This window comes from Dama dama, chromosome 7 (genome assembly GCF_033118175.1).
Source record: "Dama dama isolate Ldn47 chromosome 7, ASM3311817v1, whole genome shotgun sequence".
NCBI classification, from domain to species: domain Eukaryota; kingdom Metazoa; phylum Chordata; class Mammalia; order Artiodactyla; family Cervidae; genus Dama; species Dama dama.
This window is the reverse complement of record NC_083687.1, coordinates 28,405,256-28,424,666: the sequence shown is the minus strand read 5'-3', so window position 1 is coordinate 28,424,666 and position 19,411 is coordinate 28,405,256. Positions and strand designations below refer to the sequence as shown.

Below are 19,411 nucleotides of genomic sequence, written 5' to 3'. Positions count from 1 at the left end.
TATAAAATAATGTTATGCTTCTATATTTGCCTAGGTACAAAAAAGAATATTATTGATAATGACACAGGTAAAGTGGTAGTATAGCAGCCCTTCTTGGATAAAAATCTATCATCAATCATGGTTCTTTCATTGGGCCTGCCACCTTTTCCAGAGCATAAGGAAACCATGTATCAACTCATTTATCAGAGAGGTAGAGAAGTCAAATTCAGAGATGGAAAATAGAATGGTGTTTGCCACATGGTGGGGAGAGAGGAAATGGAATGTTTGTTTAATGGGAACAAAGTTTTGTTTTTTTTTTATTTTATTTTTTATTTATTGATTGATTTTTTTTTTTATTAGTTGGAGGCTAATTATTTTACAATATTGTTTAATGGGAACAGAGTTTTAACTGGGGAAGATGAAAAAGTTCTAGAGTTGGAGAGTGCTGATGGTTGGACAAAAATGTGAATGTACTTAATGCTACTGAATTTTACACTTAAAATGGCAAATATTATGCTGTTTATTTTACCACGATAAAAAATAGTGGGGAAAAAAAAGAGAGAGAGACATGAGAAGGACAGAATAAAGGCACCCATCTGTCCACAATTCTAGCTGTAACTGTAGTCAGATAAAACATGCTATATAAATAAATCTGATGTTTAACTGAATTGAATTATTTTTGAAAAGAACAGTATCATTAAAAATGTCTTTAAGAAATGTCAAAGTTTCAAGGATTATTTCCTGTTGTAGGAAAAAATATTCTTTATTTACTTCCTATGACAATATTTTCTTTGACTTTCACATCAAAAGTTAAGAACACACAACTGAAAATTTCCTGGAATATATATTTCTTCTAAAAACATTAAACAAAGTTTGGGTTGCCAAGATGTTCATTGTGGCATTCAAAATGAAAACAAAGAATCAAATAAAAGAAAAAACAAAAACTACCATTGTTGGAAGAAAAAAATTCCAAGAATAACTGGAAATATTCTTATGTCTGGGAATGCTAGGGTAATGTATTTGGGTACCATAAAAGAATATATCAAGTTTATGGACCAAGGAAAGAAAGCAGAATTTACACAGACTTTGAAGGGACAATAAATAGGTAAACTTCTCTCAGCCTGTTAGGTGTCTTCTTTCATCTCTGAAGATTTAGGGAAGTCTCATTGACCTAAATGTGTGTCCTTTAAAATAGAAAATGGTGAAGTTCCTGACTAGGAATGTTCCCAGAAGATAAATAGGATGGAATCCTGTGCTTTAAATTTAATGTCCTTTTTCTCATTAAGTTTTCAGTGGGCCTATAAGAAGCCTCTGGAAAACAGAAAAAACTGATATGTGTAGGAAAGAAATGATGTGGAATGGGAAAAGTGGAAAGTGAAATGGCCCAGGAGGAGAAACTAAATGGAAAGAACATCCTCTGAATAAGTCTATAACAAATTTGGAGATATTAAACAGATCCAGGGGAAGGGCAAGACAAGGAAACCTAAGGATTAAGAGAGTGGGAATTGTTAGGCGTCAAGAAATTAGTCGTGTAAAATTCATTTATGAGTAATAAGTTTTACTTGTCAGTCCTTTCCTGAGGTTCTTTAGAAAAATAAAATGGAAAGTTTAAGGTCAATCATGGAAATGGAAGATCAAGAAATAAAATTTATGGAAAATATTGATACATATGATATCATGTATCATACACGTATCATGTTTAAAATGATAGCTATCAGAAGGCACACACACAAACACAGAGAAAACAAGAGGTTCTGGGAAAACTGGTCAACTACCTGTAAAAGAATGAAACTAGAACACTTTCTAACACCATACACAAAAATAAACTCAAAATGGATTAAAGATCTAAATGTAAGGCCAGAAACTATAAAACTCCTAAAGGAATACATAGGCAAAACACTCTCTCACATAAGTCACAGCAGGATCCTCTATGACCCACCTCCCAGAGTAATGGAAAAAAAGCAAAAATAAACAAATAGGGCCTAATTAAACTTAAAAGCTTTTGTACAACAAAGGAAACTATAAACCAGGTAAAAAGACAGCCTTCAGAATGGGAGAAAATAACAGCAAATGAAGCAAATGACAAAGAATTAACCTCAAAAATATACAATCAGCTTATACAGCTCAATACCAGAAAAATAAACGAGCCAATCAAACAATGGGTCAAAGAACGAAACAGACATTTCTCCAAAGAAGACAAACAGATGACTAACAAACATATGAAAAGATGCTCAACATCACTCATTATTAGAGAAATGCAAATCAAAACCACAATGAAGTACCATTACACGCCAGTCAGAATGGCTGCTATCCAAAAGTCTACAAGCAATAAATGCTGGAGAGGGGGCAGAGAAAAGGAACCCTCTTACATGTTGGTGGGAATGCAAGTTAGTACAACCACTATGGAGAACAGTGTGGAGATTCCTTAAAAAACTAGAAATAGAACTGCCATATGACCCAGCAATCCCACTGCTGGGCATACACACCAAGGAAATAGGAATTGAAAGAGACACATGTACCCCAATGTTCATCATAGCACTGTTTACAATAGCTAGGACATGGAAGCAACTAGATGTCCATTGGCAGGTGAATGGATAAGAAATCTGTGGTGCATATACACAATGGAATATTACTCAGCTATTAAAAAGGATGACTTTGAATCAGTTCTAATGAGGTGAATGAAACTGGAGCCTATTATTAGAGACAGAAGTAAGTCAGAAAGAAAAACCACAACACAGTATATTAACACACATATATGGAATTTAGAAAGATGGTAATGATGACCCTACATGTGAGACAGTAAAAGAGACACAGATATAAAGAACAGACTTTTGGACTCTGTGAGAGAAAGTGAGGGTGAAATGATGTGAGAGAACAGCATTGAAACATGTGTATTACCGTATGTGAAATAGATCACCAGTCCAAGTTTGATGCATGAAACAGGGCACTCAAAGCTGTTGCACTGGGACCACCCTGAAAGATGGGGTGGGAAGGGAGATGGGAGGGGTTTCAGGATGGGGGACACATGTACATCCATGACTGATTCATGTCAATGAATGGCAAAAACCACTATAGTATTGTAAAGTAATTAGCCTCCAATTAAAAGAAATAATTTAATTTAAAAAAGAAGAAAAAAAAAGAAAAAGAAAACATACACTGTGGACTGTGAATAAGAGCTCATTTTGTTTTTTAAATATAATATTCTCCTGTATACTGTAAAAATAAAAGTCTTGTCTTAATTGGGTAAAAGTATTAAAATGTCAGTTCTGAAGTTGACCTTTTCAAGATGATCTTTACCTACGTTGATGGTACTAATGTATAATTATTCAGTTTATTGGTTCTAAAAATTTGTCTGTTACTTAATAGATGGGGCTAAATTGATGATTGTAGTATCTAAAATGTTAAGAGCTACAAAGATTGTGCAACATGTTGAAGCAGTATTGTCAAAGAAATACAGGGTTTGTAGACTGGATGATTCTATTCACATGTTTGTCAATAAATGAATATATAAACTCAGTTAAGTTCAGTTCAGTCGCTGAGTCATGTCTGACTCTTTGCAACCCCATGGACTGCAGCATGCCAGGCCTCCCTCTCCATTGCCAACTCCTGGAGTTTACTCAAACTCATGTCCATTGAGTCAGTGATGCCATCCAGCCATCTCATCCTCTGTTGTCCCCTTCACCTCCTGCCTTCAATCTTTCCCAGCATCAGGGTCTCTTCAAATGAGTCAGTTCTTCCCATCAGGTAGCCAAAGTATTGGAGTTTCAGCTTCAGGATTAGTCCTTCCAATCAATATTCAGGACTGATTTCCTTTAAGAAGGACTGGTTGGATCTCCTTGCAGTCCAAGGGGCTCTCAAGAGTCCTCTCCAACACCACAGTTCAAAAGCATCAATTTTTCAACACTCAGCTTTCTTTATAGTCCAACTTTCACATCCTTACATGACTACTGGAAAAACCATAGCCTTGACTAGACATGGACCTTTGTTGGCAAAGTAATGTGTCTGCTTTTTAATACGCTGTCTAGGTTGGTCATAGCTTTTCTTCCAAGGAGCAAGCATCTTTTAATTTCATGGCTGCAGTCACCATCTGCAGAGATTTTGGAGCCCCCCAAAATAAAGTCCCTCAGTGTTTCCACTGTTTCAACATTTATTGGCAATGAAGTGATGGGACCAGATGCCATGATCTTAGTTTTTTGAATGTTGAATTTTAAGCAAACTTTTTCACTCTCCTCTTTCACTTTCATCAAGAAGCTCTTTAGTTCTTTGTTTTCTGCCAAGAGGGTGGCATCATCTGCGTATCTGAGGTTATTGCTATTTCTCCCAGCAATCTTGATTCCAGCTTGTGCTTCCTCCAGCCCAGCATTTCTCGTGATGTACTCTGCATATAAGTTGCATAAGCAGGGTGACAATATACAGCCTTGATGTACTCCTTTCCCTATTTGGAAACAGTCTGTTGTTCCATGTCCAGTTCTGTTACTTTCTGACCTGCATACAGATTTCTCAAGAGGCAGGTCAAGTGGTCTGGTATTCCCATCTCTTTCAGAATTTTCCACAGGTCATTGTGTTTCACACAGTCAAGAACTTTGGCATAGTCAAAAAGCAGAAATAGAACTCTCTTGCTTTTTCGATGTTGGCAATTTAATCTCTGGTTCCTCTGTTTTTCTAAAACCAACTTGAACATCTGGAAGTTCACGGTCCAGGTACTGTTGAAGCCTGGCTTGGAGAATTTTGAGCATTAGTTTACTAGAGTGTAAGATGAGTGCAGTTGTGCTGTAGTTTGAGCATTCTTTGGGATTGGAATGAAAACTGACCTTTTATATATATATAAAATAGTGTTATGCAAATTTCTATTTTAGCTAAAGTCTAAGTGAGGCAGGTCTTTCATGTATGAAAACACATGAAGAAAATGTATGAGTACTAAATGATAGTGAAAGGGTTTGTGCATCAAAAGGCTGAGCATATATTGGAGAAAACTCACACTTCAGAAGCTTGAAACTGGTAAATCTTTGTAATATATGAATATTAACATTTTGTTGACAAAAAAGAAACGTCTGCCTAGATTGTAGGAAGAAGAGAAAATCACAGAAGTACTAATGGGGAAAATGGAATGCCAAATGCAGAAGGCAAACTAAATTTGGGAAGATTAAATAAAAAGACAAATCATGTAAGCTATTTGTATGATGGTGTTTAGAAACATGGAAATAGATTGTTGAGTAAAGAAAGGTATAAAAACACAGATGAAACCATACATATAATCATAGTGAAATACATTATGTATCATATGTTTTCCTTCTTCACTCTAAATGATCAACAAAGGAAAAGAAATTCAATTCATTCAAAAAAGAGAACAATGTCAGAAAGCGATTAGGTCAAAAATTGGGAAAACTTCCTTAGTTTTCTTTTGGTTTAAATGGACCACCATTTATTAGAATTAAAACCAAAAGTTTTAAAGTCCACCATACTAATGAGAAATAACCATTTTCATTCCATATATTCCATTGTGCAAAATGACCCAAGATTGGAAATGGCCTCATCAGAAGAGTTAAATTAGGAGTTTTGAGTTCAACAGTATCAGATCCTTGGTTTTGTGTTAGCACTTCTACCTATCTCAGAATAGAAAATTAGCATGAATTGATGTATGAGCAGCATATTTAAAAAGTGATGAGGAAATATAAAGGGACGTTTAGTACACATGGATCAGTAACCACTTTTAGCCTCCTACTATACTGCTAAATTCTATTTCCTCTGAAACAAAATTATAAATGAAAAACATCAAGAGAATAAAGGAGATAAACTGTAGTTTGAATTATTGTGTGCTGAATAAACCTTTAAAGTATGCATTTTGCACCAACAGAAATTTTGAATTGAAAGGCTGCACAATACTCTGGGGCTTCCTTATTAGATAAAGCATTGTGTACTCGTGAACAACTGGGAAATAAGATCAGGGGAATGGGAGAGTAGGTTTAGAGGTCACATGTAATCAAGGAACATCATCTGAATTAATAGTCTTTGAAAGAGCAGAAGGTGGAATAATTTACTCAACAAATTTGGAATCTTCTGTTCACTTAAGTTTTGGGTCAGTATCGATCACATAGTTATTGTCCCTTGAACTTGAAAGGTCACAATGACTCAACATCAATGGTCATTTGCATGAAAACATCTGTTGCATGGGAGTGATGTGGTGATCAGCCTGATAGCCCTCATCCCTACAAAAATTAGAATCAAATCAAGACAACTCTCAGGAGACATTAAAAGGAAGAAAGAAAACCAATGAAGTTTGTAGAAAAGACTAGGTATATAATGAAAAGCAAGGAATAGGAAGAGTTGGAACTAGGGAAAAACAGAAGTAGTTGATATGAAAGTAGTCCATATACTAACAATTGGAGAGGGATGAGGGGAAGAATGAGTGAATGGATGCCAAAGAGACAGAAAGGGAGGGAATGATAGTAATCATTCAAATGGTTATGGGAGAACTGTCCAAAATATTTACCAATTTTCCCCCTAAAATATTCAAAAAATAAAATAAAGAGATCCATGTAAATATCAAAAGATACAAACACATAATAACTCTATTCTACTGTAAAATTTGCATTTACAGTTCAATTTATTAGTGTTCAGAAACACACACATGCACACAAAACACTCAGATAGAACATGCATATACACAGAAGAGCTCAAATAGGAATATCGATACCCACAACCTAACACATCCATAGTGAGAAACCCTCCATTTGCTCACTGTATCTCCATAAATTCAGAGGGGGAAAAAATTAAGTCAATTTACTATACTGAGAGAGTATTTTAGGAATGCTAGTCCTAGAAGTAACCTTTTTAAAAGGTTTTTAATCACTTTTGACATCAGTTAGGCATTCATTAAGTTGAAGTATAATGATTTACAAAATTATGTTTAAATTTCAGCTGTACAGCACAGTAATTCATATATATATGCACACGCATATTTTTTCAAATTTATTTCCGTTATAGGTTACTATAATGTATAGGATATACTTCTCTGTGCTATACAGTAGGTCCTTGTTTTTCATCTGTTTTATAAGTAGTAGTGTGTATTTGTTAATTCCTTACTTCTATTTATCCTACCCACTCTTCCTTTGATAACCAGAGGTTTGTTTTCAATGTCTGTGAGTCTGTTTCTGTTTGTAAATAGGATTTTGGTATTATTTTTAATATTCCATATAAAAGTGAATATTATATAATATTTGTCTTTTATTTCAATGCACATTAGTGTTGCTTGCATGTCTTGGCTATTGTAAATAGTGCTGCCATGAACACTTGGGTACATGATAATGTGTATTTCCAAAATAATTTCTTCTTCATTAATTAGTAACATGGCCTAAATTTCTTTGCTATGTCACTTCTTCACAAACTTGTTGCTTCTTTGTTTAAAAAGTATATAAACATCCTACTTTGATTACTTCTTAGTTTTCACATTTATGAGACCTCTGTATGGACAAAATTAATTTTTTTCTTCTGTTAATCTACCTGTGTCAATTTCATTATTAGATCAGCAAAAGAACAGACAGAGATGGGGGAATTTTTTTTCCTTCTCTGAGAATCTTGCTTTTTCCTAAACAGTGCAGGACAAAAATTGATATTACCCTTTCCTTATTTTCATTCTCCCACTCATTTTATTGGCTTTGTCATAATTTATTGTAATGCGTTTTAAAATCTTACCCAGTTTCTTGTGGATTTCTCTGCAATAGGAAAATACAGTCATTATGAGCAATCCAGTTCCAAGCAGTTCCATTATAAATTTCCATGAAAAATTTTCTGAAATGCAAAACAAAATATAGACATGTACAGTTAGATTCAATATTCATTCTTACTACCCTTTCACCCTAAAAGAACCCACTTTGATTTTTCTTCTCCCATCTGGAGGAATTTAAGGTTGTCTTTTTGTTCAAAAAAACAAAACATGTTTTTTAACATCAGCTATGTTTGTGATATTACACTAGTTGTGATTGGAAATACATCGAAACAGAATTACACTTTCTTTGCTCAGGAAGGTTCCCTACAGTTATGTGATGTATTAGTTGGATCTCCAGGAGTTCTTGTCCTTAAAAGGTTAAGTACACCTTAGAAAAATGGCCAATGAATGGTTGGTTAACTTAATTTAGCCACAGAGGACTAAACTAGGAAAGAAAATTTGTGGAGACTTTTTATGGATCCTAATCAAAACCGCAAAAGGAAATAGAATTGAAAATTTGCAGAGAGTTTAAGGGGATTCTGCAACCATATCAAGCATACTTGCTTTCACATTATAGAGGTCCCAGGAGGAGACGAAAGAAAGGAAAAGAAAACACATTTGAAGACATAATGGCTGAAAACTTCTCTACCCTGGGGAAGGAAACAGGTAGCTAGGCCCAGGAAGCACAGAGTCATAAGTGAGGTGATTTCAAAGAGATTTACACTAAGTCATTTAAGAATTAAAATGGCAAATGTTAAAGATGGAGAATATTAAAGGAAAGAGAAGTCTTTGCCATAAAAAATTCTTTCCATTTAGTTTTTCTTCTTGCCAAATATCAGGTCTTCCTTGGTGGATCAGATAGTAAAGAATCTGCCTGCACTTTGGGAGACCTGGTTTGATCCCTGGGTTGGGAAGAGCCCGTCAAGAAGGGAATGGCAATCCACTCCTGTATTCCTGCCTGGAGAATTCCATGGACAGAGGAGCCTGGCAGGTTACAGTCCATGGGATTGCAAAGAGTCGGGCACGACTTTGCTAAATAAGCCAGACAGATAAAGGGATATTGTATACTTTCATTTATATGTGGAATCTGAATAATACAACAAACTAGTGAATGTAACAAAAAAGAAGCAGACAGAGATACAGAGAACAAACTAGTGGTTATCAGTGGGGAGGTGAAAAGGGCAATATAGGGATTAGGGCCAGGGAGATACAAACTATTGGGTGTAAGAAAGGCTCAAGAATGTATTGTTTAACACTGAGAATATAAACAGTATTTCATTAATAACTGTAAATGGAGAGTAACCTTTAAAAATTGTATGAAAATTTTAAAAAAATCTAAACCTCCAACCTAATATCTGATGAAAATAGAAGCAAATGAAATCCATGAAAATTAGAAGGAATAAAATAATAGAGATTAGAGTAGAAATAAATTAACTAGAAAATATATGATATAGCTATTCCACTTTCAAGATAAATGAAATCATACATCTATACAAATACTTTCCCAAAAATTACATAGCAGTTTTATTTACTATCCAAAAAGATGGAAACAAACTAAGTGCTTGTGAACGGGTTAGTAGATGAATCAATTGTGACATATTCATATAATAAGATACTACTCAGTAATAAATAACACAGATGAATATCAAAATAATTACTGACTGGAAGAAGCCAGAAGATAAAATAAGGACATAGTGTGTCATTCCATATTCACAAAAATCTATATAAAAGAATGTGTGCTGTGTGCTTAGTCACACAGTCGTGTCCAGCTCTTTGCCACCCCATGGTCCAATGTCCATGGGGATTCTCCAGGCGAGAATGCTGGAGTGGGTTGCCAGGCCCTCCTCCAATATAAAAGAATAATTTTTATATAAAACATAAAAAGAGACAAAAATGGTCTGGTTTCCTGAAATTTGTATTAAAAAATCCATAGTGATTTTTTGAGGATTTCTCTTTATCAAAACAATCTTGTGGCACTGTATGCATATACAATATTTTACAAACAAATCTCTAAAGCACAAAAACTACAAAATATCTCCATATATAGTTGACAATGATGCAGAAGCATATTTTGTGATAGAACGAATAATGGTCTTCTAAAAATGCCCACATACTAATCTTTGGATTCTGTGAGTATGCTATCTTATATAGCAAAAGGGACTCTGCAAATGTGATTAAGCTGACATCCAGATGGGGAAGCTATCTTTGATTTTCTGGGTGGGTCATATGCAACCACAAGGATAAGTGAAAGAGGGAGGTGGAATGTCAGAATCAGAGTAGGTGTGAAGAAAAAAGAAGGCAATGCGTGGAAGAAAGGGTACATTTAAAAATCATGTAACCTTCAGTCTGAGAGTCAAATTTAAATATTATTTATACACCTTCTCAGGTGATGCAGTGGTAAAGAATCCACCTGCCAACGCAGGAGATGTGAGTTCGATCCTTGGGTTAGGAAGATTCTCTGGAGTAGGAAATGGCAACCCACTCCAGTATTCTTGCCTGGAAAATTCCAGGGACAGAGGAACCTGGAGGGATACAATCAGTCATGCGGTCGCAAAGAGTTGGAAGTGATTGAGCATACGCAAGCCTCAATCTGAGAGATACATTTTTCCAGGTGGCGCTAGTGGTAAAGAACCTGCCTGTCAAAGAAGGAGACATAAGAGACATGGGTTTGATCCGTGGGTCGGGAAGATCCCCTGAAGGAGGAGATGGCAACCCATTCCAGTATTCTTGCCTCGAGAATCCTATGGATGGGGGAACCTGGAGGGCAATAGTCCATGGCGTCTGAAAAAGTCAGAGGCGACTGAAATGACTTAGCAATATGCCTAGGACCATAAAGAAATACAATGGAAGGTGAAAGTCCAAGGGAAAAACTGAAAAGCTAAAAAAAAATAGCAGTAGCGAATAAGTAGATGTAAATAGGACAATGAAACTCATCTTCTTTTGCTTCTGAGCAGTTTCTTGACAAAGCTGTGCAGAAAAGATCGAATTCAGTCAATAAAATGAGGAAGCAGATAAATCATTCAGTTTGGTGATACAGGTTCCCAAAGCAACGTCTTCTGACAAATCATAAATGGGAGCATTCAACAATGACAGAGTGACAAAGGAGAAATTATGATTTTGATCTTTTAAGATGGTAATAAAGATTTCTTATGAATGTCAGTTAAAAAGAATTTCTCTGAAGTAATAGTCACCAAAAAGAAATTCCCTGGTGGCTCAGGGGTAACGTGTCTGCCTGCAATGCAGGAGACCTGGGTTCGATCCCTGGGTCAGGAAGATCCCCTGGAGAAGGAAATGGCAACCCACTCCAGTATTCTTGCCTGGAGAATCCCATGGACGGAGGAGCCTGGTGGGCTACAGTCCACCGGGTCGCAAAGAGTCGGACACGACTGAGTGACTTAACTTTTTAACTTAACTTGGATACAGTTAGGCTCCTTGAAGATTTGGAAAAATTAAAATGAGTGCTTCAAGGAAATGCTATATCAGAAATTGCAACAAGTAACCAAAATCTAAAAAGCTTTGAAGAAGCTATTCTACAAATAGTGATTTCAGGCTCTATACATCAGTACTTCTCATCTCAACATCTTTATACCTCGGTAACTCTCATCTCAACATCTCAAAGAATATGGTAATCATTGGAGTTCACTAAACAAAAATATTACTCACCTCTCTCTGTACTGATCACTAAAAGCAAAAGAAAAATTATGGTTAGTAAGCAAAGTAAAAGTGAAAGAAATAGAGCAATGGGACAGATTAAAGTTGAAGAATAAAAGTTATAAAAGATTAAGATAGAACAATCTGGTTACCAACAAAGTTATATAAAATTGCCATTTTCCTGAAGTCATGGATAGAAAAGAGGAAATTTAAAAATAAGTATGTAAATGCCAGTGGGGACAAAGAATACAAAAATGTACTGAAAAATTCACAAATAGGATAAGCACTAGTATAACACTAAAGAAAAATATTACTCATGTTCTCTCTCTGTATTGATCACTAAAAATCAAAAGGAAAGTATTCTTCATTTACTTAAACAGAAGAATAATTAAGAAAATTTGTGTTTGTGTTCTAGAGAGGTGTTCAGTTCAGTCTAGTCTCTCAGTTGTGTCTGACTCTTTGCAACCCCATGAATGGCAGCATGCCAGGCCTCCCTGTCCCTCACCAACTCCTGGAGTCTACTCAAACCCATGTCCATCAAGTCGGAAGTGAGAAGGCTAATTTTCAGTTTGTTTCTCACAGACTATTTCACAGATTTTATTTCTGCCTCTTATCTATAGTGTATATACTATTATCATCCTGAATGACTTATATGGACAAACATCCATCACACTCTTGCCATTGCCGTTTACATATAGATTGCATTGTTTTCAACTTAATGTAAATGTATAGCTTTTCAAGCACTTTTGAAAAGACTATCCTTTCCCCATTGCTGAAAAATTAGTGGACCTTATATGCATGTGCTCTTTTCTGGGCTCTATTCTGTTTCATTGGTCTATATGTTTGTTTGCATGACAGTTCCAAAGTTCCATATCATTTGGATTAGTGTAATTTGAAATCAAGGAAGCGTTATATCTCCATTTTATTCTTGTTCAAGATTGCTTTGGATCTTTTGTGTCTTTGATGGTTTCACTGATTTTTCTATTTCTATGTAAAATACCATTGAGATTTTTTTAGGAATTTCATTGAGTCTGTGGATTACTATGGGTAGTATGGCCATTTTAATACTGTTAATTCTTCCAATCCATGAACATAAGATATTTGTCCATTTATTTGTGTCTTCTTAAATTTCTTTAATCAATATTTTGTAGTTTTCAGTATATAGATCTTTAACTTTCCTTGTATTTGTATTTGGTTAAATGTATTTTGTTCTTTTCGATGATTCTGTAAATGGGATTGTTTTCTGTAAATGGGACTGTTTTCTTGGTTTCTTTTTTGGATATTTTGGTTTTAATATAAAGATATGGTACTGAATTTTGTGTTTCTTTATCTTGAAAATTTATATAATTTGTTTATGAGTTCTAGAAGTTTTTTGGTGACATCTTTATGGTTTTCTACATGTAGAAGCATGCAATCTGGGAATAGAGAAAATATTACTTTTCCTTTGTGATTAGGATAGCTTTGATTTTTTTATGTGTAATTGCTCTTGCTAGTATTTCCATTACTAGGTTGAATGGAAGGGAGAGAATGGGCATGCTTGCCTTGTACAGGATCTTAAAGAAAAAGCTTTTTACTATTAATTATAATGCTATCTTTGGGCTGTTTACATATGGCCTTTATTGTGTTAAATTCCTTTTATATCTATTTTTTTTGGAATTTTTCTTTTTTTAAAGCATGAATAGATGTTGAATTTTGTCAAATGCTTTTTCTGCATCTATTGAGGTGATAATGTTGTTGATCTGGGTACATGGAACCAATCTTGTATCCCAGTGGTAAAATCCCACTTGGTCATAGTGTATAATTTTTTGATGTGCTGTTGAATTCAGTTTGCTAGTTTTTGACTGAGGATTATTACATATATGCCTATGTAGTACTAAAAGGGAAGTTTATAGTTATAAAAGATTACACTAAAAATATCTCCAAAGTTTTAGAAAAATGATCTCAAATAAATGATGTTATGTCTCAAGGAACTATAAAAAGAATAAACTAAACTCAAAGTTAGCAAAAAAATGGAGACAATAAGGTTCAGTGCAAACAAAAACAATGAAAAAATTAACAAAACAACAACTGAGATTTTTTTAAAAAGATAAAATTTGCAAGCACTTAGCTAGACATGATTAAGAAAAAAGAAGACTCTAATAAGTAAAACAAAAAATAAATGAGACATTGAAAAAAGATCTCTGAGAGATTTTTTTAAAAAAGGATCCTAAGGCTTGTTGCTCATCTCTATATTTTCTTTGGAAAAACATCTTTTCAGTTCTTATGCCCTTTTATAAATCAGTTCTTTTTAATATTGGGTTCTATGAATTGTTTATATATCTTGGATATTAACCCACTTGGTCATATCATTTTTGAATATTTTCTTCCATTCAGTAGGTTGTCTTTTCTTTTGCACAAAAACTTTTAAACTTAATTAGGTTCCATTTGTTATTTTTGTTTTTGTTTCCCTTGCTTGAAGAGAAAGTTCTAAAAAAATATTGCTAAAACATGTCGAAGAGTGTACTGCCTATGTACTCTTCTGGAGTTACATGGTTTCTGGTCTTACATTAAGGTCTTTAATCCATTTTGAATTTATTTTTGTATATAGTGTGAGAAAAATGTTCTAATCTCATTCTTTTACAGGTAGCTGTCCAGTTTTCCCAGCATAACTAATAAGGATATAATTTACAACCTGATAGAGGTAATTAGCAGAGACATTACTTTGCCAACAAAGGTCTGTCTAGTCAAGGCTATGGTTTTTCCAGTGGTCATGTATGGATGTGAGAGTTGGACTATAAAAAAAGCTGAGCACCAAACAATTGATACTTTTGAACTGTGGTGTTGGAGAAGACTCTTGAGAGTCCCTTGGACTGCAAGGAGAACCAACCAGTCCATCCTAAAGGAGATCAGTCCTGGGTGTGCATTGGAAGGACTGATGTTGAAGCTGAAACTCCAATACTTTGGTCACTTGATGCAAAGAACTGACTCATTGGAAAAGACCCTGATGCTGGGAAAGATTGAGAGCAGGAGGAGAAGCAGATGACAGAGGATGAGATAGTTGGATGGCATCACCAACTCGATGGACATGGGTTTGGGTGGACTCCAGGAGTTGGTGATGGACAGGGAGGCCGGGTGTGCTGTGGTTCATGGGGTCGCAAAGAGTCAGACACAAATGAGTGACTGAACTGAACTGAACTGAACTGAGAGGTAATTAACAATGCTCTACATTATAGGTGAACATTGTTAAGAGAATAAATCTTAAGAGGTCTCATCACAAGAAAATTTTTCCTATTTTATAAATATGTATGAGATGAGGATGTTCATTAAAATTATTGTGATAATCATTTCATGATAAATGAAAGGCAAAAGATGCCTTTCATTATGCCTTAAATGTATACAGTGTTGCCTATTAACTTTTAATAAACCTGGAAGAAAAAAAATTGAAAAAAAGTAAAAATTTACTGTGGATTTAAAAAAGAATTCCTCTAGTTCCATTCTTCTTTCTCAAGATTACTTTGGCTATTCGAGGTTTTTTGTATTTCCATACAAATTGTGAAATTCTTTGGTCTAGTTCTGTGAAAAATACCGTTGGTAGCTTGATAGGGATTGCATTGAATCTATAGACTGCTTTGGGTAGAATAGCCATTTTGACAATATTAATTCTTCCAATCCACGAACACGGTATGTTTCTCCATCTGTTTGTGTCCTCTTTGATTTCTTTCATCAGTGTTTTATAGTTTTCTATGTATAGGTCCTTTGTTTCTTTAGGTAGATATACTCCTAAGTATTTTATTCTTTTTGTTGCAATGGTGAATGGTATTGTTTCCTTAACTTCTCTGTCTGTTTTTTCATTGTTAGTATATAGGAATGCAAGGGATTTCTGTGTGTTAATTTTATATCCTGCAACTTTACTATATTCATTGATTAGCTCTAGTAATTTTCTGGTAGAGTCTTTAGGGTTTTCTATGTAGAGGATCATGTCATCTGCAAACAGTGAGAGTTTTACTTCTTCTTTTCCTATCTGGATTCCTTTTACTTCTTTTTCTGCTCTGATTGCTGTGGCCAGAACTTCCAACACTATGTTGAATAGTAGTGGTGAGAGTGGGCACCCTTGTCTTGTTCCTGATTTCAGGGGAAATGCCTTCAATTTTTCACCATTGAGGGTGATGCTTGCTGTGGGTTTGTCATATATAGCTTTTATTATGTTGAGGTATGTTCCTTCTATTCCTGCTTTTTGGAGAGTTTTAATCATAAATGAGTGTTGAATTTTGTCAAAGGCTTTCTCTGCATCTATTGAGATAATCATATGGTTTTTATCTTTCAATTTGTTAATGTGGTGTATTACATTGATTGATTTGCGGATATTAAAGAATCCTTGCATTCCTGGGATAAAGCCCACTTGGTCATGGTGTATGATTTTTTTAATATGTTGTTGGATTCTGTTTGCTAGAATTTTGTTAAGGATTTTTGCATCTATGTTCATCAGTGATATTGGCCTGTAGTTTTCTTTTTTTGTGGCATCTTTGTCTGGTTTTGGAATTAGGGTGATGGTGGCCTCATAGAATGAGTTTGGAAGCTTACCTTCTTCTGCAATTTTCTGGAAGAGTTTGAGTAAGATAGGTGTTAGCTCTTCTCTAAATTTTTGGTAGAATTCAGCTGTGAAGCCATCTGGTCCTGGGCTTTTGTTTGCTGGAAGATTTTTGATGACAGTTTCGATTTCCTTGCTTGTGATGGGTCTGTTAAGATCTTCTATTTCTTCCTGGTTCAGTTTTGGAAAGTTATACTTTTCTAAGAATTTATCCATTTCATCCAAGTTGTCCCTTTTATTGGCATAGAGCTGCTGGTAGTAGTCTCTTATGATCCTTTGTATTTCAGTGTTGTCTGTTGTGATCTCTCCATTTTCATTTCTAATTTTGTTAATTTGGTTCTTCTCTCTTTGTTTCTTAATGAGTCTTGCTAATGGTTTGTCAATTTTGTTTATTTTTTCAAAAAACCAGCTTTTAGCTTTGTTGATTTTTGCTATGGTCTCTTTAGTTTCTTTTGCATTTATTTCTGCCCTGATTTTTAAGATTTCTTTCCTTCTGCTAACTCTGGGGTTCTTCATTTCTTCCTTCTCTAATTGCTTTAGGTGTAGAGTTAGGTTATTTAATTGGTTTTTTTCCTGTTTCTTGATGTAAGCCTGTAATGCTATGAACCTTCCCCTTAGCACTGCTTTTACAGTGTCCCATAGGTCTTGGGTTGTTGTGTTTTCATTTTCATTCATTTCTATACATATTTTGATTTCTTTTTTGATTTCTTCTATGACTTGTTGGTTATTCAGAAGCGTGTTATTTAGCCTCCATATGGTCCTAATTCTGCCTGGTTAATCCCCTCAGTTGACTGTTCATCAAACTAGATAGTCCATTATGTATTTGAAAGTAAAATAATTGCTACATTTCACAAAGCTTTCCTTTCCCTAAGTCTTTTATTTATTTAATCATTCTCTCTCCATTAGAGTTTGTGGACTCTGCAGATTCTGGAAAATATAATCTGATATCTTTGGCAATGTTGATTCCCAGAGTTAATACAGATTTTATATGGCCACTGAATGATGAAATGATAAAGTGAGTTTATCAGATATGGTCCATAGAAATTACTTTCTTCAGATATGCTAAAACACTGTTCAGATCTTTTCTGGCACCATGCAGAAGTCTAGAATTATAAATATTCAGATCTATCACTTCACTCATTTTTTAAACTTACCATATCCCATAGCAGCCAAAATGTCAGTGAATGATTTAATCATCATGTCAGATGTGAAATATGGAACTCCAGAGATCTCTTAGTTGGCTCCTATATACAAAAGTGTGTTTTTCTTCCCTTCTTTCCTGTAAACAGAAAAATCACAGCTCAGGTCCATTTTCTCAGGAACGCTGACCTCCATCATTCCCTGGGGAGTCAAGGGAAGATTGCTGGGTCTGGGTTGGCCCAAGGTGGGAATTCAAGGAGGGGTTGGGATGAGAAGGAGCTTCTCTCCTGGGTCCTGTGCTGTGAGTGAGGTGACCTCTTCCGACAGCACCAGCACACGGGAGTGAGGGAAGCTCCACCTGCACAGACCTGCTCTCATTCCATCTTCCTTCCCAAAGGAGGTATGAGAAGCTGGAAGAGGTAGGAAACATCCCAGACCTTTAGAGGAATGTTTGCCTGAATGAATTCTTGCATTGGTTTTGGATGAGAGATAGAGTTCAGGGGAGGAAATGCAGATGAAAGACTCAGTGTTCTCATCTGACACAGAAGAAATGCCTCTCCACGATAGACAGTGATGGAAAGAAAACCGAGAGATGTAGAGATAATGTAAGGAACATGAAATGTATCCAGAATCAACTAGAGATAAATAAGTTCTGAGGACCAGAGAGAGTAAGAAAAACGCCTAATATCTGAGATTGGAGAGGATTACAGCTTTTCTAGAAGAAACTTTAATGTTTTTTAACTAGGGAAAGAAAGAAATCAGAACAAAGAAAGACAAATCATGAGTCAAAGATGCTAAATTTAGGTCCTTTTTCTTAGAGTCTCTGCTGTCTCTATTGACCTTTCACACACACACACACACACACACACACACACACACACACACACACACTCCACCAGTGCCCTTCTTCTACATGATAAAAGTTTCTTTTTACACTTACCTGGCTTAATCACCAACAGAAAATATCAGTTTATTAGCACACACTGAACATCTCTCTTCTCTTAATCCTCCTCTGAAATACTGAAGCCCTAGAAGCGTCAGTCAGACCACTCAGTTGCTTCCCCTCTATGCACTCCAACCAACAGGAACAGAAGCGCAGCACAAAGACACAAGGTAGCTGGAAGGGGACTTTAGATTGCACTTTGCTCTTCTCCATTCATGAGACCATAATAAAAACCTCACATGACCATAAAGTCAAATATTTAATCCAAATAGGTATGTGCTCATATGAATATACACACAGACTGCCTCTTTCCCCTGCTTTTGTTGCTTTTGTTATTATTTTAAAGTTCATAGCATACAGTAGAGATTTAAACAATACATTCTCACACCAGCTTCTGAGATTTATGTATTTACCTTAATCAGAGGAAGGAATGTGTATATATGCTACCTCTACAAGTTTTGCAGTCTTATTAATCCTACGGTTTATGGAAAATCTACCCAGGACATTGAAAATAGCTGATTTCCACATCTTCAGCCCCATAAATATTTCTAGCCCTTTCATTCAAAAAGCTGCTGCAGATATTGACAATCATCAAGAGTTTATTTTCTCCAGGATATTCCCACAAATTACATATTTTCAGACCATAAAATTAAATTAGAACTCTAATGATTGCTCTAGGCAGGAATACAGGAACCATCAACCTTTCATGTGTTGTTGGAACATCTGCATTCAGTTTAATCCATTAGGACAAAAACTAAATCCTTGGGATCATGAACTGAATTTATACGATATCTCCTGGTTCCTAGCATTTGATCCCTGCTGCTGCTGCTAACCACTGTATTTGACCTGCAAGACTCCCAGGCCCCATACTTATGTCAACATCATGCACTTCTTAGGCCTTGAAGCTATTTCCTCCTGGTCTAAGAATGCTCTATGTGGTCCTGCCTCTCACATGGCAGTTTGGGTGACTTAGTGCAGCAAATTCCCAAATGTACCCCCTCCTGCTGTCATATTAGAGAAAATATCCACACAGTAACCTCTGCAGATGAAAACTGCTTAACTATGCTATTTGGAGGATGTTCCCTGGTGGCTCAGAGGATAAAGCATCTGCTTGCAAGACAGGAAACCTTGGTTTGATTCTTGGGTCGGGAAGACTACCTGGAGAAGGAAATGGAAACCGACTCCAGTATTCTTGCCTGGAGAATCCCATGGATGGAGGAGCCTGGTAGGCTACAGTCCATAGGGTCGCAAAGAGTCTGACACGACTGAGGGACTTCACTTTCTTTCTTTCTTTTAGATGAACAGATTTCAATGGTCTTGAAAGCACAAGGGACACCAGAAAGGCAAACACCTCCCAAAACCCCTCCCCTGCTTTGGAGAATTTCATGGACTTGAAGGACGTTATGGCCTGCACCTGTGCAGCACC

At 35.7% G+C, this 19,411-nt stretch overlaps 1 protein-coding gene across 1 annotated transcript in view; it reads right to left on the bottom strand.

The window, feature by feature from the left end:
* Positions 1-18,181, bottom strand: part of LOC133059608 (golgin subfamily A member 6-like protein 7) — a 61,543-nt gene extending 43,362 nt beyond the window's left edge. Inside the window, exons 1-4 of the mRNA XM_061146961.1 lie at positions 17,983-18,181; positions 17,057-17,181; positions 11,348-11,365; positions 7,672-7,767 (exon numbers count right to left, since the gene is read on the bottom strand). Coding sequence (XP_061002944.1) covers positions 7,672-7,767; positions 11,348-11,365; positions 17,057-17,102 — 160 coding nt within the window. The 5' untranslated portion in view covers positions 17,103-17,181; positions 17,983-18,181. The remainder of the gene's footprint in view (positions 1-7,671; positions 7,768-11,347; positions 11,366-17,056; positions 17,182-17,982) is intronic.
* Between the last annotated feature and the right edge of the window lie 1,230 nt (positions 18,182-19,411).